General features: G+C 44.8%; 1 protein-coding gene across 2 annotated transcripts in view; it reads left to right on the forward strand.

The window, feature by feature from the left end:
- The window catches only part of CREB3L2 (cAMP responsive element binding protein 3 like 2), a 138463-nt gene that overhangs the window by 112795 nt on the left and 6729 nt on the right, over nt 1–18939 (forward strand). For both annotated transcript variants that reach the window (XM_002751946.6, XM_035254656.3), the window contains exons 9-11: nt 15041–15140; nt 15428–15554; nt 18127–18343. In XM_002751946.6, coding sequence (XP_002751992.1) covers nt 15041–15140; nt 15428–15554; nt 18127–18343 — 444 coding nt within the window. The remainder of the gene's footprint in view (nt 1–15040; nt 15141–15427; nt 15555–18126; nt 18344–18939) is intronic.

Raw genomic sequence — 18939 nt, forward strand, 5'->3', positions numbered from 1 at the left:
GGGGTGAAGGTGAGGTTAAGAAACTGGCTTTTGGAGAGTTTCTTCCAGAACGTATGTGTTCGTGTGCTCACACGATGCGTACCTGTGCTGTGACCATGATTTCTCAGTCAGAGAATCCTGTCACCCTAAGTGTTAGAGAGCCGACAAATTCAGCAGAGAAAAATGGACTCACTGGGTAGATAAAAATTTAATCAGATTAAGGGTCAGCGTTAATGCCCAATAACAATTGTGCGAATGAATATTAAGGGATCAGTTTAAATCTCTTTGCATGTTATTTGATAAGAACAAATGAATTTAATTCCCATTTCCTGATTCTTCATGGTTTGTTGCTCAAAAAGCCGGCTAATACACACATAAGTTAAAACTGCCGTCGGTGGGATCCCACTGAAATTTCCTCCGCTTTTCTGGGAACCTGTGCTCAGGTAGCACTCAGGAGCAGTCCACTGCAAGTGCTCTGTAAGACCGACCGCCCAAAGGGAGGAAGGGCCACCAGCCTAGCGTGGCATTCCCTTGGTCTCCTGAGGCCAGGGAGCTGGTCTCGCCGCCTCCCTTTGGCCTTTAGCCTCCTGGGGCTTGCTCCTTTTTTTATCTCCACTTTCACTCCCCTGCGGGGATTGCCTGAGGCGGCTCTGGTTCTCTGGATCCTGCTCCTCCAGCCAGCATCTGTATCCTTGTCTTTAGCGTCCTGAGCAGATAGGCGTTCCCGTACCCGTCCTGGCACTTGCTCCCGCAGAAACCCCGTGTTCATGGGTGGGTGGGGCACATCCTGGCCAGGAACTGGTGAAAAAGGGAAGAGCAATCTGTCAGAGACCACCTTTGAGTTTGTGTTCAGTTTCGTCCTCTACAGGCTGTGTCAGGCCTTCCCTTGGCCACATGGGGGCAGCAGAGGCACAGCAGGGATGTGTTGGGGAGAAGTGGTGGTGGGTGATGGAGAAGGACCTACGGGCCACCTTGCCTGGGAAGTCTCCCCTCCCCTCCCTTCCCCTCCCCTCCCCTCCCCTCCCCTCTCCTGGTAGACTGTGCTTATTGTTTGATCATTTCCCTTCTTTTCCTTCCCTCCTTCCCTCCTTCCTTCCTTCCTTCCTTTTTCTCTTTTCTCTTTTTTCTTTATTTTCCTTCCTTCCCTCCCTTCCTTCCTTTTCTTTCTTTTCTTTTCTCTTCCCTTCTTCTCCTCCCTCCCTTGCTCCCTCCCTCCCTCCCTTCCTTCCTCCTTCCCTCTTTCCCTCCATCCTTCCACATTTTTATTTTTGTTTGCTTGTCTGAATCAGATATCCAGATAAGGTGTTCAAACTGTCTGATATGTCCCTTACGTACCTCTTTGTCTGTAAGTTCTCTTGATGCCTCTGCTTGTTATTTAGTAAAGACCAAGTCAGTTGTCCTATAGAGCCTTCCGTGGTCTCGGTGCACTTATGACATCCTTGTGGTGTGCATAAGCACAGTCCTACGCCCACTGCAGACTCTACTTGGTTTGGTTTCGGTTTTTGGTAAGAAGTCTTCATAGTTTCCACTACATGCTTCCCTCAGAAGGAACATAAAAATCGGTTATTTGGTTCTCAACAATTTATAGTTATTGCTAGAGAGATCAATACATTAGGGGTTTGAAAGTAGCTTTATAGAATTCAGTCATTTCTTCTCCAGTTATTAGAATATTTTTCTAAAGCAAGACTCGTCATCGTTAATGCACATGGGTGCGCAGGTAACTCCAGGAGATGCTGATTTCATCGTGTTTGGGTATCTACCAGCAGAGGGATTGCTGGGTCATATGGTAGTTACATTTTTAATGTTTTGAGGAACCTCCACGCTGGTTTTCATAATCGTTTATTAACTTACATTCCCACCAACAGTGCGAAAGGGTTCCCTTTTCTCCACACCCTTGCCAACCTTTGTCACATCTTGTCTTTTTTTTATAATGATTGCGCTAACAGATGTGATATCACGTGGGGTTTTGATATGCGTTTCTCTGATGACAAGCGGCAGTGAGCGCCTTTTCATATACCAGATGGCCATTTTTATGTCTTCTTTAGAGAAGTGTCTATTCAGGTTCTTTGCCCACTTTTAAAAATTGGGTTTTTTAATTTTGCAGTTGAGTTGCATGAGTTCCTTATATATTTTGAATATTAACCCCTCATGGTTTATATGGTTTGCAAACATTTTCCCCCAGTCCCTGGGCTGCCTTTTCATTTTGTTTATTGTTTTTGTTGGTGTGCAGAAGCTTTTTAGTTTGATACATTTCTACTTGTTTATCATGTTTCAGACTTAAGGAAGATATACACATAATATTTGCTTCTTGTAAAAATAATTTTAGGCCGGGTGCAGTGGCTCAAGCCTGTAATCCAAGCACTTTGGGAGGCCGAGGTGAGTGGATCACCTGAGGTCAGGAGTTTGAGACCAGCCTGACCAACATGGTGAAATGCTGTCTCTACTAAAAATACAAAAAATGAACCTGGCGTGGTGGCAGATGCCTGTAATCCCCGCTACTCAAGAGGTTGAGGCAGGAGAATCACTTGAACCTGGGAGGTGGAGGTTGCAGTGAGCCGAGATCGTGCCATTGCACTCCAGCCTGGGCCACAGAGCGAGCCTCCATCTCAAATAATAATACTAATCTAGCTCATGCTATTAGGATCCGAGCCTTCCCTTGTCAGGGTGCTATTAGTGATTGTGACCGGTGCTAGCCTAGCCACCTGTTAAAGCAGGGAAAGTTGTTTTGGTTTGTTTATGTATTTCATTGTCAGTGTTATTAAGGTATAATTGACAAAATTACATATTTTTACAGTATACAATGTAACGATTTGCTGTATGTGTGTGAAATGATTATCACAATCAGGCTAATTAACACATCTATCACTTCACATAGTTGCTTGTTTTCTTTTTCTTTTTGATAAACATACTTAAGAGCTACTCTCTTATCACATTTCAAGTGTATCATATGGCATTTTAATTATAGTCACCATGCTGTAAGTAGATCCTCAGAATGTATTTACCTTATAACTGAAAGTATGTTCTCTTTGACCAATTCCCCCACTCCCAGCCCCTGGTGACCACCTTTCTATTCTCTTGTTTCTATGAGTTTGAATTAAATTTTTTTTTTTAGATGTAAGTGATATCATACAGTATTTGTCTTTGTCTGGCTTACTTTACTTGCAAAGCAGAGCAAGTTCGTTGATGTTCCTCCCTCCTTGGCCTCCTTCCCTTGACTCTCAGGAGCCCAATGGCTCCTTCCATTTCTTCTACCTGTCCTCATGGACTACACGTTTATGGTAGTAATGGCTGGCAATGGATTCATCTGTGATCTTCCCACAGATAATTGTAGCAGGGACTTCCTAAGGTCATAATATTTAAGACCAGTGGCTTTTAATGTATTTTGGCTTGAGAGGGAAAGAAATAAAAGCAGGGCTGCTGCCACTGAAACGGGAAATGGACCTGGAGTTCCTCTAACTGCTCTTCCCCCTTTCTCTCTGTCTCCTGCCAAGGCCTCAGTGGTACTCAGAGAACACTACACTAACCAAAATGAGTACGATGTGAGCATTGGCAGTGCCCTGCTCTAGAGCCAGCCATGGGGAGCTGGTGATTGGAGTGCTGGGCAAGGGAAGACTTTGAGGCCCTTTACTCCCATCACCTGTGCAGGTGACCAGTGTTTGAGCTGTGTGCAGGGCTGGGGGGCTGAGGAATGCATACCTGTGTGTGTGTTCCCATTGATGCTTCTCATATTATCACTCTTCAGAGGCAGTTGGACAGAGTAGAACAACTTTGGCCAGGCGTGGTGGCTCACGCCTGTAATTCCAGCACTTTGGGAGGCTGAGGTGGGCGGATCATGGGGTCAAGAGATCGAGCCTGCCCTGGCCAACATGGTGAAAACCTGTCTCTACTAAAAATACAAAAATTAGCTGGGCAGGGTGGTGTGTGCCTGTAGTCCCAGCTACTCGGGAGGCTGAGGCAGGAGAATCACTTGAAGCAGGAGGAAGAGTTTGCAGTGAGCCGAGATCGCACCACTGCACTCCAGCCTGGTGACAGAGTAAGACTCTGTCTCAAAAACAAAAACAAAACTACAAAAAACAACAGAAGTGGAACAATTTTGATAAGTGAACAGGATCCTGGGTCACCAGACATGGGGGGTGCAGAGGCCTTGGGGGCCATTGTTTCATATGGCATGGCATGGCAAAGAAGGTGAGTAGCTGTTTCATCATTGACCAAATGAAAGAAAATGATACCTCTTTACCACCTGGTAAAAAGGTAAAAATGATACCTTTTTACCACCCCTATACGATACCCCACAGGGGACGTACCCATTTATCCAGGTGAAAATTTGTGCTCAGATTATGAGTCAATCCTGCTTTTTTTTGTACTGGACTCAGCAGCAGCCACCTAGCCTGTTACTGATTTCTAGGTGAAAAGACCTTTTATCTGAGCTGTGGAAACTGGAAGAGGACAGGGCCGGGAGGGAAGATGAGGAAGTCCTCTTCATCTTTCTTCAGCTTTTCTCTGGGAGCCTCTCAGAACAGAGCTGAAGTCCTGTGAAAGCACCCTCACACTTCCTTTGCTGAGGTGATCCGCTAATTGCATGCTCTTAGGAAGCATGTAAGATGGGAGTGAAATGGTTTCCCAGGGGGCCCTTCTTCCTGTGCTCCATCAAGAATTAGATTTTCACTTTCCAGTGTTTGGGCAGTGCCCGTGTGTGGCTGCTGGAGAATTCTTCCAGCTTATCTAGGCGAATGCATCTTTATAAGCTATAAGCTCTCTGGATGGCCCCACCCTGGTCTCATCCCTGAGAAATCTTGTTATTTTTTTCCCCACTGGTATAGTGTTCTTCTGCACGAGTAATGTGCATACACTGCCTGGCCCTGAGTTTGAGGTGTTTTTGTCTCAGTTTGCTCCATTTATTCCTTATTTTGTTCTCAGGCTTCTTTGGGGCTGTGAGCTACAGCCTCTCTCCTTGAGCAGGGATTTGTAGCATCACAGGAGCTTAGACTTGAAATACACCTTAGATATCATTGCATTGAACTGCTCATTACTTCATTTTACAGAAGGAGAAACTGAGGCCCAGTGGGGTTAAAGTTCAGCTCAACATTTAGAGGTAGAATGGGAATAAGAACTCAGTCACTTAACTTTTGAACTGGCTCTTACTTTGGTTTCTCTTGCTGCTGTGCCTCTTGCTCCTTCAAGGACCTTGCCCCAGCAAGAGCCAACTTTAGACCTGGACACATGGGCCCTTGATTTGGGCCCACTGTTTTAGAGGGCCCTGTGCTGGCTCTCCTTAGCCACGTTCCCCTCCACGGGATGCGTAGTTGGCAGGGCCAAGGGGATGCGTCCATCTGGAGCTCTCACCCTAGCCCTCTAGAACCTACCCTGGTACCTGGGATCATGGAATTCCCTGTCCAAAGATCTTAGCTCATTTCCAGAGCCTATGTGGACTTCTACCCCAAATCTGTTCTCTGAAGGGCAAACCTGGTGACCAGCAGGCACCCCTGAAGCCAATGGGCTAAACAGAGACAGCTCTTTGTGAGAGCTGCATGTGGAGTTTGAACCAGGGCTGGTGTGTGTATGACATCCTTCACAATATATCAGGTATGGGATTCAATTTAGGCTTATTTATAGAAGACATGAGATTCCTGGGTCAGAGACAAAGGACTTTATTGCTCAACAGGCAGTGTGAGCAGCAGCATGTATGTATCGGTTCTCCTTGCCCCCAGGTGCCAGGACAGATCCAGGTAGATGCTGTGCTCTCAGTGGGGATTATGTCACAGCCAAGGAACCCTGAGCTTGGAGAATCCACTGCTTTTATAGTAAGCAATCAATAAGCCTGCCTCTTGACCAGAGAGAGACATTACTTCATCTGTCCAGGTTCCCAGCTTCATAACAACCTTGAGAAGTGGCCCATCATAAGAGATCAGTGAGAGCCTTTCCATCTTGGCATCCCCAGCAGAATGTGTAGAACACAAGAAGACCCAAGAGACTGTCTCTCTCCGATGGTGTGGATCAGGCTGAGGCCTGGGTTAATTCTGCTTCTACTACCACATTTTGGCAAGCAGCCCTGGGAAGTCCAAGAATTCTAGTTCAAACCTGAGTGTAGATGGAGCCGGAAGGAGTGGGTATTGGGTTGCTTGGCTTGGAGTAAGACAAGGAGGAACCTTAAGATGTGTGACATGTGGGCTTCGTTGTTTTTTTTTTTTTGAGACAAAGTCTCGCCCAGGCTGGAGTGCAGTGGCGCCATCTGGGCTCACTGCAACCTCCACCTCCTGGGTTCAAGCGATTCTCCTGCCTTAGCCTCCCAAGTAGCTTGGATTACAGGTGCGTGCCACCATGCCCAGCTAATTTTTTGTATCTTTAGTAGAGACAGGTGTCACCGTATTGGCCAGGCTGGTCTCGAACTGCTGACCTCGTGATCCTCCCACCTCGGCCTCCCAAAGTGCTGGGGTTATGGATGTGAGCCACTGCGCCTGGCCATGTGGGCTTCATTTGTACACTTTCCCCTGACCTCCCAGAAGTAAGGGACATGCTTGCCTGACATCTATCTCTGTTGTTGTTACGAGTTCCTTAATCTTTCTCTTTGACCTTCCTCTTAGCTATAGCCTTCCTCTCTAACTCTACTTTTCTTGTTCTTGAAAATCTCTATATGATTCCTGTGAAAGGTCTTTCCAGCCGAGTCTCCTGGGCTTTGACTGGATTCTGGCTCCCCTTGTCTGTTTGTTTAACCCACACAGCTGTGTCTGTTTGCACTCATTTTCTGTGTTTGTTCCCTACACACTATGATGGTTTTTTGTGTGTGGGTTCATCTCTTCTCCCTTAGACTGACAATAACTGGCTGGACCCAGCCCCAGCTGCACACAGAGAAGCTATATGAGGACTGATAAGTGACCCACGTTACTCTACTGCACGCTTTTACTTTGGTTTAATTCACTTTTCGTTTCTCCGTTATCTCTAACTTCCGGTTGTGTGAAGAGTATGAACATTCTTTTCACACCAAAGTGTTTCAAACTTCAGAGGATTATTGGGTAGTAAACAAAGTTCCCCAGAGAGATTAGAAGGCATCTGAGTGTAATTTAGTGGAAAGTTCAGAATTCCACAGCCCCAGTTTTTGTTCCTTGGCCAGGAGGTAATACAGCATTTCAGAAATGCCCTCTGGCTTCTGCAAAATAAAGAAGCCTCTTGTAGCCTAGCAGTTAGGAAGAAGAAGGAGAAAATTCCTATGCTTTTTTTTTTCATTTAGGCCACAGCCCCATGAACAACCTGCAAAGCCTAAGTAAAAGGCCCTAAACATATAGTTATTTACTCAGAGTTTAGGAGTTCGAGCTGATATGGTTATCTTTTGTGTATGACATACTTAGTGTTTAAACGTGTTTGAGATTGTTCATGATTTTCCTTAAATATCCTTATGAAATGTGTAGAACTTGTAATTATTGACATTGTTTCCCACCACCTCCCCTGCCCTCCACCTCAGGACTGTGAGGTAGAGGTTTCAGCTATAGGATACCCCTCCTCACCTCAGAACCTCCCAGGCACTAACTCTAGATGACTCAGGTGGGCCAGGAAGGGATTCAGGCGGGCTTTTGCCTTAGAAGGATGTGGATGCTCATCTCTTCCATCATGAGGCCACCTGATCTTCACTTGAGTTTTGTTTTTCTGACATGGAATCTCGCTCTGTCACCCAGGCTGGAGTACAGTGGCGTGATCTTGGCTCACTGCAGCCTCCACCTTCCAGGTTCAAGTGATTCTTGTGCCTCAGCCTCCCAGGTAGCTGGGACTACAGGCACATGCCAGCACATCTGGCTAATATTTATATTTTAGTAGAGACAGGGTTTTGCCATGTTGGCCAGGCTGGTCTTGAACTCCTGACCTCAAGTGATCTGCATACCTCAGCCTCCCAAAGTGCTGGGATTACAGGCATGAGCCACTGTGCCTGGCCAAGTTTTGTGGTTCGTGCATGTGTGTCTCTGTGTGTATGTGCGTGCACGTGCAGGCATGTGCACTAGATAAGTGACATTCAGGCTTTTTTGATTGTACAATTATTTTACATTTTATGTAGTATAAATGGCACACCAGACATATCACATGAACATGTACGTATACGTCATCCACCTAACTACTGTGAATGCCTCAGAAATTGATAGTTCTTTACTGTAAACAATGCCCTCAATGTTGTGTATTCTATTTGATTCCATTTCATTAAAAACATACACCAGTCACAACCCAATTTCAAAAACCCATTAATGGTTTATGATTTGAAATTTGGAAATTACTGCTCTAGGTACTTCCCTAAGGCTGTGAAAAAATTCCTTCATCTCTCAAGGAGGCTGATTTACCCTAGGAGTAGTTCACACACACATATGTATACATACCCATATATGCACCTGCACATACCCAGAGAGTTCCATTTCTCAGAATTGTTACAAGATTTGATGAACATATGTCTACACAGAGGGCCTAACCTGAAGCTCCCAACACAACACATAATTGGGAAGCAGCACTTTTTGTTTTCCTGGTCCTGGTTTCTGACTCCAGTGGGAAGCTATGTTCCTGAATGTTCAAAGTCTAACATTCAATAACTGTATGACTGTTCTCATTCTTTCTTTCATAAATAAGGAAACACACACAAAAAGCGAAATTAAGCCAAATACAAAGAAAACATGAGACTGTTGATGCATTTCCTGGTTATTGTAAGATTGTGTCTCCCACTCTTGGATGCTTCTGAATGTTTTGCCCAGTTTCCTTTGATGTGCCTCCCAAGATACAGGGTGATGGTTTATTTTGGGCAAGGCTGGCAGCTGCTTTCGACTGCTCTTTTGCAAAGAACTGCATGAGGATAGCCACTGAGTTTATTTTTACATCTCACCACAGGACAAAATCCACATTTTCAATCAAGTGTTGGACACTCCAATTTAACAAGTTGTGAAAAATCTGTTGGCCCAGATAAACGTCTGCTAAGAGTATTCCTTTCTCTAAAATAAGATCTTGTTCCCGGAAGCCCAAGAATTCATTAAGGCCGTAATTAACCAGGATCACTGATGATTTAAAATACAATAATAAAGAGGAAGTTTATACCGTGCTTCGAAGGCACCGTTGGACCTGTTCTGTGGTTGACTTTGTATAGCTGGAGTTTAAAAATAACTTTTCCATTTCATCTGCTGGCTGCCTTTTTTCCACCCAGCCCTTCATGCAAGTAGGATGGGGGCTGTCATCCAGGCTCCCACTGCTGCAGGCTGTAACATCTGTCTCAGTGACATCAGAGGAAGTGCCACATCATCTCAAACCAACATACCAGTTATGAGGTCACAGACTGTCCCATGAAAGGGGCTGGCCTCATCTGTCATCAATGAAAAGAGATAGCAAGCACTCTTCAAAGATGTATTTGCTTCAGGAAACCCAGAGGTACCCTGGGATGGGATATTCTCTTGTTACTCCGTTAGCCGAAGTGATCAAGGTAATTCATCTGAGTAGCTGTGTGAGCTCAGAACCTAACTTGATTAAAGGCACATAGCAGTCAGCCTCCGATTGAATCTCAGGTGTCTCTGCCTTTAGAGCCAGTCCTCCTGTTCTGATATATATTCATCAGCTTAGCAATTCTAAAGCCATCTCATTCGCTTCTTTGGTGTTTGACAGAGGGACAGGTTTTATATTTTCCATTTTTCTAAACAAAGCCCAGCCTTGACTTCCTGTCACCTTAAGTAGGCAAAGAGTACCCTTGATTCTTTTATCTATTATCTGCATTTTGCCCAAAGAAAATGCCACACAATATTTATTTGCCCTGATGTTTTTGTGTCATTGTTACTGAAATTTTGTTAGTATGCATCTCCTTGCTGTGGAATGGGTTTTATTGTGGCTCTTCCGTCTGTGGCTTAGTCTCTTTTAATAGTAATATTTTCATATTTTGGCTGGGCATGGTGGCTCACACGTATAATCCCAGCACTTTGGGAGGCTTAGGCAAGTGGATCACCTGAGGTCAGGAGTTTGAGACCAGCCTGACCAACATGGAGAAATCCTGTCTCTACTAAAAATACGAAATTAGTCTGGGCATGGTGGCACATGCCTGTGTAATCCCAGCTACTCGGGTGACTAAGGCAGGAGAATCACTTGAACCCGGGAGGTGGAAGTTGTAGTGAGCCAAGATCCTGCCATTGCATACCAGCCTGGGCAACAAGAGCAAAACTCCATCTCAAAAAAAAAAAAAGTAATATTTTCTTATTTAATGGTAAATGTATCTCTCAGGCTGGTGTCAATACAATATTAACATCGGTGGAGTTAAGATAAAACAACTAAGATATCCTTTATTATTAATTTTAGTGGGTTATTGATTAGGACAGCACGCTGTGCCACGTTGGAATGTACAGACGCTATGGGGTCAGATGGGTTTTGGTTTACATCTCAGACCTTCTACTTATTAGTTACGTGACTTTGAGATGATTGCTTAGTATTTTAGTGTATGCCGTTCCTGGAACTCAAGTAGCGGGCATTCGATAGTCTATCGTTGTTCATGTTCTTTTTTTATGATGAAAGAAGTGTTTCTGTTGTATGAACGTGCATGGATTTCCCAAACTGTACTGCATCACAGAAGTCTGGATTTGGAGGATGACTGAGCGAGTCCACATCCCCCTGGTGAAAGGCCTCGGTGTGCTGATGGCTGAGGCCCTGCTTGTGTTGTCATTTTCACCATCAGCTCCGTTTACTTTCTCCGGCGTCAGTAGGAGGAGCAACGGCAAACAGCACATTATTAGTCACTGTTGCGCTTGCCACCAACATTTCCAACTAAAAATATGTATTTTAAACGCCATGTTTGCTCCTCTTAAAGAGTTAGATTGTAAACTGTCAGAAATCAGGGACTATTAAACAACCATTTTCATCTGCAGTGGATTCAGAATATGACCGTCTCGAGTTCGGGGAGGATGTGTCCGTGAGTGCCAAGCGAAATGCTGTGCAGTTAGGAAGCACGAAGCCTTCCCTGCCTGCTCCAGCCATTCTTCCAAAGCTGAAGCACTTTTTTTTTTGGAGACAGAGTCTTGCTCTGTCACCAGGTGCCAGGCTGGAGTGCAGTGGCGCAATCTCGGCTCGCTCAAAGCTGTAGCACTTTACACCTGCAACTGGGGAAAGTAGGATTCCAGTTTGAGCCTAAGATATGCTGTCAGTGGGCTTGAGGTCTATCTGGCCTGCTGAGAGTCTGTTTTCAGGAGGCACCGGGGAGCCTCCTAGGAGATGATTCATCCTAGGGAAGGGGGCACCGGGCCCAGAGATCTCAACCAGAAATGGGAAGGGAGGACTGATTCCAAGTATTGTGTGGAAATTTTTAAAGCTATTCATGCTCTAAGGACCAGGCAAAGGGTAGGGGATGGGCAGGAAGAAAGTATGGGCTGGCTGCCGGTCAATAGGGATTACGGGGAAATGAAAGTGGCCATTTCCCTTTCAAAACAGCTGAAGACTTTGGAGCAAAAGTAACATGCTTTGGTACCAGCTGGAAAGGTACTGTCTGACTGAAGCCTGGGCGGAGAAATGTTACCCCACCCATGCCCAGAGCATAGTGAAACTTCAGCACCTTGAGGCCACCAGCTTATAGGCAGCAGGAGCACCAGTGGAAAACTGAGGTGCCCAGCAAAAGTGGCTCATACTTGTAATTCCAGCACTTTGGGAGGCAGAGGTGAGAGAATTCTTTGAGCTCAGAAGTTCCAGACCAGCTGGGCAACAAAGTGAGAGACTCTGTCTCTATAAAATTAAAGACCTTAGCTGGGCATGATGACTCACACCTGTATTCCCAGCTACTCAGGAGGCTGAGGCAAGAGGATTGATTGAACCCAGAGGTTGAGGCTGCAGTGAGCTGTGATTGCATCACTGCACCCTAGCCTGTGCTACAGAGCAAGACTTTGTGTCTGAAAAATAGAATAAAAAAGGAAAAGAAAATGGCACCTGAATACATTTAAATATAAACCAGCCCTAAACTACATCACTTCAAGAAGTAGCTCTTCAGCAGTCCAAGGGAACAGGAGGCCGCTTTTCATAGCTTAGCAGACAGGAGAGACCCAGTCTCCTACCGTGGAGAGTAGTTGGCAGTAAGAGGAAAGCGTTTGTGCTGTGTGGTCTTATCTCTGGGCTTACCTGTAAATTTGCCCTGGGACTTCCAAGAAATATCAGCAGGGAGAACCCATCAAGGGCTTTGGGGCTGACATTATAGGTGGTGGATGGTCAAATATATGCTATGGCCAGCAAAATCTCGGCATGAGAATGAATGCACACTCAGGAAGTGGCTGTGCAGAAGGAAAAGGCAGCTGTGTGGGTGGGTAGGAAGAGAGTTTTCTGGGGAAGTCCTGGGAGAACAGAGAAAAAGTTCAATGAGGAAGGAAAGGTGCTGCATCATAGAACCATTTAGCTGCAAACTTCCTTTAAGTAGAATATAAAGTAATCATGCTGTTGAGTATTTCTCAGCATTAAGTAAGCACACTTAATGCTTTTAAAGAAAATAGTGCTGGGCGCAGTGGCTCATGCATGTAATTCTAGCACTTTGGGAGGCAGAGGTGAGAGGATCGTTTGAGCTCAGTAGTTCTAGACCAGCTGGGCAACAAAATGAGAGACCCTCTCTCTACAAAAAACAAAAAAATAAAGTGAAAACTTAGCTGGGCATGATGACTCAGGCTTGTATTCTCAGCTACTCAAGAGGCTGAGGCAGAAGGATTGCTTGAGCCCAGGAGGTTGAGGCTGCAGTGAGCTATGATTGTACCACTGCACTCCAGCCTGTGTGACAGAACAAGACTTTATCTTCAAAAAAAAGTAAAAGAAAAGAAAATGGTACCTGAAATACATTTCAATACAAACCACGTCTAAACTACATGCAATCTTATATAACCGGAAACAAACAAAAATGTACAATTAAGTACAAAAAAGATCTTCACATTAAATAATGGAATGAACGATTTTGTGTTGCTTAAATTAAACTAACTATCCCTGGGGAAAATGTCATATAGATGAAATCACATAGGAGTGTTTTGTTTGTTTGAGATGGAGTCTTGCACTATCGCCTAGGCTGGAGTGCAATGGCGTGATTTCAGCTCGCTGCAACCTCCGCCTCTCAGGTTCAAGCGATTCTCCTGCCTCCGCCTCCCAAGTAGCTGGGGAATTACTGGCGCCCCCCCATCACACCCAGCTAATTTTTTGTATTTTTAGTAGAGATGGGGTTTCACTATGTTGCCAGGCTGGTCTCAAACTCCTGACCTCATGATCTACCTGCCTTGGCCTCCCAAAGTGCCAGGATTACAGGTGTGAGCCACCGTACCTGACCCACAAAGGAGTTTTGAGTTCAGAAAGCTTCTACTCCATGTGCTGAGGGCTGCTCCAATTCACCCACCACTCCTAGCCATTTAAACTCCTGAAAGCAAAACCATTCTTGTGGCCAACATGTCCTTAATTTGCTTAAATTGGGAGAACTTGTTTCATTTGTACTAGCTGGGGGCAAAGTTGCAAGCCAAGGAAAAATCTGCTTGTCCTTCTAGCACCTGAACGCTATTCAGGGGGTACACTGTGATAAGAAGCAAGTAATCTGTGAAAGCCCAGAATGTTCTGTGAACAAATGATTTCATGATGTCTTCCAGTGAACTTATGTGGCTCTCTAGCATTGTTACATCACAGCATGCATTTTCTGAAAATCCTTGAGACCCAAGAGAAAGCATCTGCTCATAAAATCTTTCCACTTTGCCGTGTGCACTGGCTTTGGGGGTGGGGGATGGGGGTAAGGAGGAGCTTCAACTCTTTACCCACTCACACGAAGCTCATTCCATGTGCTCTAACACAGGAGGGTGTGTTGTCGGATCTTTTTCCATGCCTTGCAGTGTTCAGAATTTGCGAAGAATTTTACCATCTGCTCCTTCTGTGTGCTGATGTCACACAGAGCAGAGTGTATAAGACTGTTCTTATCCCTCAAACTTTGCCTTTTAAGGAGAGGCACAGTTGTCCAATTTTAGGGATAAAGCAACTCCTTTTTTTTTGCTCTTGCTCTCTTGTGTTTTTCCTGGAGAAAGGCTAGGGTCGGTTTCAAAGGATGGTTTTGAAGATCCCTGGCTCTGGGCATGAGGGTCCAGTTGAGCAGGAATCTTTGTTCTTTCATATGTTGGCTTCATTTCTGACTCTGGAGGTGCTGTGAGCCTTTAAACTATAGGTTTGAACTGAAGGTGGCTGTTTGCCTGTCTGCCCTAAACAGAGCCGTTCTTGTTTTTCCTCTCCTCTCTCTCTCTCTTCCAATCTGCCTCTGAATGCCTATTGCTCTGTGTTCCCATTTCCAATCACAGCCCCCACCTCTGGCCACTCCTGCTGTTCTCTGCTGGTCTTTTTCTTCTCTTTGTCACTTTTTATGTTTTAGTCCATGTTTCTCATCTTTTGGTTAAATGAGTTCTTCTTTTAATCAGCATTTTCTGAGTCTGCTCAGGTCGCTATAACAAAATGTCATAAACGAGATCATCTAATAAACAACAGAAATTGATTTCTGACAGTTCTGGAGGCTGGGAAGCCCAAGACAGTAGTGTTGGGAGATTCAGTATCGGGAGAGGGTCTGCTTTCTGGCTCCTAGAAACCTTCCTGTGTCCTCTTGTCTTTTCAGCTCCTTATAAGGGCACAAATCAATGAGTACTCCATTGATGACTTAATCATCTCCCAAAGGTGCTACATCCTGATACTATCACATAGAGGACTGGGTTTCAGCATAGAAATTTAGGGGAGACACAGACATTTAGACTTTTGCCACCATTTGATCAGAGTATTCCTTTTTCTTTGTTCTCAATCACTGACAAACAAGCCATAGCCTGACAGGGTAATGTGGAGGCAGTTACCTCTAACTTAGGGCAGTGCAAGGACAGGACCTTTGAGTGTGTGAAGGCTGATTCTGAGCCCCAGTGAGCTCTGTGTCAACAGTGCTAGAAGGTACTGATGTTGGTATCTTCTTCCAGAGGGAACTCCCTTGGGGCTCTGCTGAAATGCAGGCCCAAAGGCACGGCGACCTTCCTGGGTCACAGGGGGACATCCAAAAAGCATCTCTTCTCTGTCCGACTCCCCTTATGGCTGTTGTTATCATTGGCAGGACTCTCCTTCAGCAACTCCAGAAGCTTCAGACTTTGGTGATGGGCAAGGTTTCTCGAACCTGCAAGTTAGCTGGCACGCAGACTGGCACCTGCCTCATGGTGAGCTTCCCAGCAGGGCAGCACAGTAACCAACGCTGGCCTGGCCCCTGTCCCCATCTCCCTCCACTTGCCAAGGCCAAGTGCTGTGCAATTGGAGAAAGCATGTGGAGGAACTCCACTCTGAGTCTGTTCCTTTGTGTGGCACTTCAGTGATGTGGATGTGACCCGTGAGTGCAATCCACTGGCCTAAAGAGGAGAGTCTGTGTCCCTGGCTCTCCAGGGTATAAAGCTGTGCTGTCCAGAGCCTGGCGTCCGCAGCCCCTCATGTTCTCTCTCCCCACCCACAGGTTGTTGTGCTGTGCTTTGCCGTTGCATTTGGCAGCTTCTTTCAGGGCTACGGGCCCTATCCTTCTGCCACCAAGATGGCTCTGCCCAGCCAGCATTCCCTGCAAGAGCCCTACACAGCCTCCGTGGGTAAGACAGCATGCGGCAACTTGGACAGGGTCTTGTTTTATTTCTCTAGAGCTGGGTTTCTCAGGCTTCCAAAAGGAATCTTCTGTGAAAGTCCAATGTTTAAAAAGTGGTAAAAGTGGAGTTTCTCCCTTTGAAGAGGCAAGTGGGGGTTCTCTTGGGGCCCCTCATCCACTGGGCTGAAGCATCACTGGGAATTCTCTAGAGCTTGAAAGAGCACAGTTTGCAAACTGCTGTTCTAGACTCGGTTCCCTGATCAGTGCTGGCATCCAATTTTTGAGTTCTGATAAGGGAGAGAGAAGTAGATGAGGAGAAGAGTATGTCACTTTCTGTGACATTTTAAAAGCGCGTCCGTGTTTCTGCCTCCACTGAGTGGAATTGTATGAGACCATGGTAAGGGTTTCTAAAGTGAAATTAAAGAATCGGCCTGCCTTAACAAAACCTTATGCCCCCAAATTAGAGATCTGGGCACTCAGGTATCAGATAAGAAGTATATGGTGTTCTTATCTAGAAACAAAGGGATGGTGAGTAAAGAATACACACACAAATTCACACATACAACAATAAGAACGAGCATGGGGTTAGGCAGTACAGTAGTCTCCCTTATCTGAGGTTTTGCATTCTTTCTTTCTTTCTTTGTGTTTTTTTGAGATGGAGTCTCATTCTGTTACCCAGGCTGGAGTGCAGTGGCGCAATCTTGGCTCACTGCAACCTCCAACTCCCAGGTTTGAATGATTCTCCTTTAGCCTCCTGAGTAGCTGGGATTACAGGCACTCACCACCATGCCCGGCTAACTTTTGTATTTTTAGTACAGACGGAGTGTCACCGTGTTGGACAAGGCTGGTCTCGAACTCCTAGCCTAGGTGATCTGCTTGCCTTGGGCTCCTAAAGTGCTGGGATTACAGGTGTGAGCCACTCCGTCCTGCCAGGTTTTGCATTCTAAGGTTTCAGTTACCTGCAGCCAATGAACATACCTTCAGTTACCTTAAAATAGCTGAACACACTGCAATAAGAAACATTACCTGCACTCAGTGAAAATACCTGCAGTTATCTGAAAATAGCTGAGTCCACCACACTAAGAAATTTTGAGAGAGGACTCATTCATGTAACTTCCATTAGAAGATATGGTTATAATTGTTCTATTTTATTATTAGTTTTTGTTGTTAATTGCTTACTGGGCCTAATTTCTAAATCAAACTTTATCATAGATACATATGTATAAGAAAAAGCATATAAAATCCATATACTATATACCCATGTGTAAACTATATATGCTTTTTCCTATACATATATACCCCTTATATACCATATATATGATTATATATAACCTAAGGGATATATATACAGTATATATACCCCTTATATACCATATATAATCATATATATAGTTACATATATACCTTTATATACCATATATATGATTATATACACACATACATACATACACACACACATATATATATGTGACTATATATATGGTATATAAGGGTATATATGTGGTGTATATAACCCTTAGGTTATATAGAACTCTTATGGTATATAAAACCTGTAGCATATATATACCCTTATATACATTTTATATATAAGGTTATCTATGGTATATAAGGGTATATATATATATATATATGATTATATATGGTATATAAGGGTATAAATGGTATATATAACCCTTAGGTTTTATATATATATATATATGGTTATGTATGGTATATATAACCCTATGGATACCATATATAACCCTTATATATGTGGTATCCATACCATATATATAGGATTCAGTTCTGTATTTGGTTTCAGCCATCCACTGGGGGTCTTGAAAATATGCCCCATGGATAAAGGAGGACTACTGTATTAGATCTGGGATAGGGACAATTTTGCCATTTTGAAACGTCTGTGGTCTTCACCAGGCAGCTGTATCAATGCCAGATATGACAGAAGTGCCAGCATTCCAATTAAATAATTTCAGTGGTGTCTTGGGAATTTTTCCCCCCAAGGGATTACCTCTCTAAATGTAATTGGAAGCATAGTTTCTATGTCATGGAAAATTGCTACAGAGCCATCTAGCTGTGTGACCGTCCTATAAAACAAAGGAGATCGTCTCTGTCCTTTGATTTATGGCATTGGCTTTGTGTCTCCTCTCCAGTTTCTAAATGAAATGCCCTGTACCTCATCTCCCTGCAAGACCTACTCACTGGGGATGCTGCTGCTTTTAGCTGGGTCTGCACATCTCCAAGTATTCCACTCCCATTCTCCATAAGTCATTTTCCCTAGATGGTTATGGGTGGTACGGAGGGGAGTTTTGTATTTTCAAAGCAGTGGGGGTAGTAGTTTGCCTTGTGTTTATTTGCTTTTCTATTGTTCTTCCAGCACTGTGTAATTGGTATAATTTTTCAGTGCACAAACTCTAAAGCCCTGAAGTCTTTAGAGAAAGCCAAATCCTGTTGGTACCCACAATTCTGGGCAATAAGAGCACATGAATTGTCATCTGCCACCAGCCCTGAGCACCTGGAGTGAGGGGATGTGTTGGACCCCTGTTGACTTTTGCTAACACCTTGTTATTCTGCTCTGTCCTCAGTGAGATCCAGGAACCTGCTGATCTACGAGGAACATTCTCCCCCAGAGGAGCCGTCCAGCCCTGGCTCTGCTGGCGAGCTGGGGGGCTGGGATAGAAGTTCCTCCCTGCTCAGGGTGTCAGGGCTGGAGTCCAGGCCGGATGTGGATCTTCCCCATTTCATTATCTCGAATGAGACCAGCCTGGAGAAGTCAGTGCTCTTGGAGCTGCAGCAGCACCTGTGAGTCACAGAAATACGGATCCAACTCCTCCAGTGCTTGATGGTGGATTATGAGTCAGCAACCTGGAATGTGAGGTTGAGACTCTCCATGGGCCTGGTTCAGTCCCTCAGCTCTCTCAGAACCTATCTCCAGGACCTAGGGCTGCAGAGACTCTGTTGCTGGCCAACATCTGCCCTGGACAGAGATGGGGAAACAGCCCGGCCTGAGCTCCCCTATGTCTACTGTCTCCATCCCCGCTTCCAACCCACATGAGTGAATGCAGAGCCCAGGTTTGCTGTGTAAATGCAGCTTTAAGACATGTTTTGTAGCTTCAGTGAGGGAGTAGATCTATATTATGCTACATGTCAATATATGTTTATGATTTATATATAAATACACATGCCTTCATTAAAACTATAGATTTTATAGTTTTATACTTACAGATGTAAGTATTTCAGAGGCACTGGATGTGCATTTCCATATTGAAAACAGCCTCTATTTAGCTCCAATTCTCCTTGAGTTGTTTCTCCTAGATAATTTCTGGGAAAAATCCCTTTGTAAACATAAAGGCTTATGTGACTACAAGGTATTGTCATTCTGGTAGGGAAGGTCCCTA

This window comes from Callithrix jacchus, chromosome 11, assembly GCF_049354715.1.
Source record: "Callithrix jacchus isolate 240 chromosome 11, calJac240_pri, whole genome shotgun sequence".
Classification (NCBI taxonomy): Eukaryota; Metazoa; Chordata; class Mammalia; order Primates; family Cebidae; genus Callithrix; species Callithrix jacchus.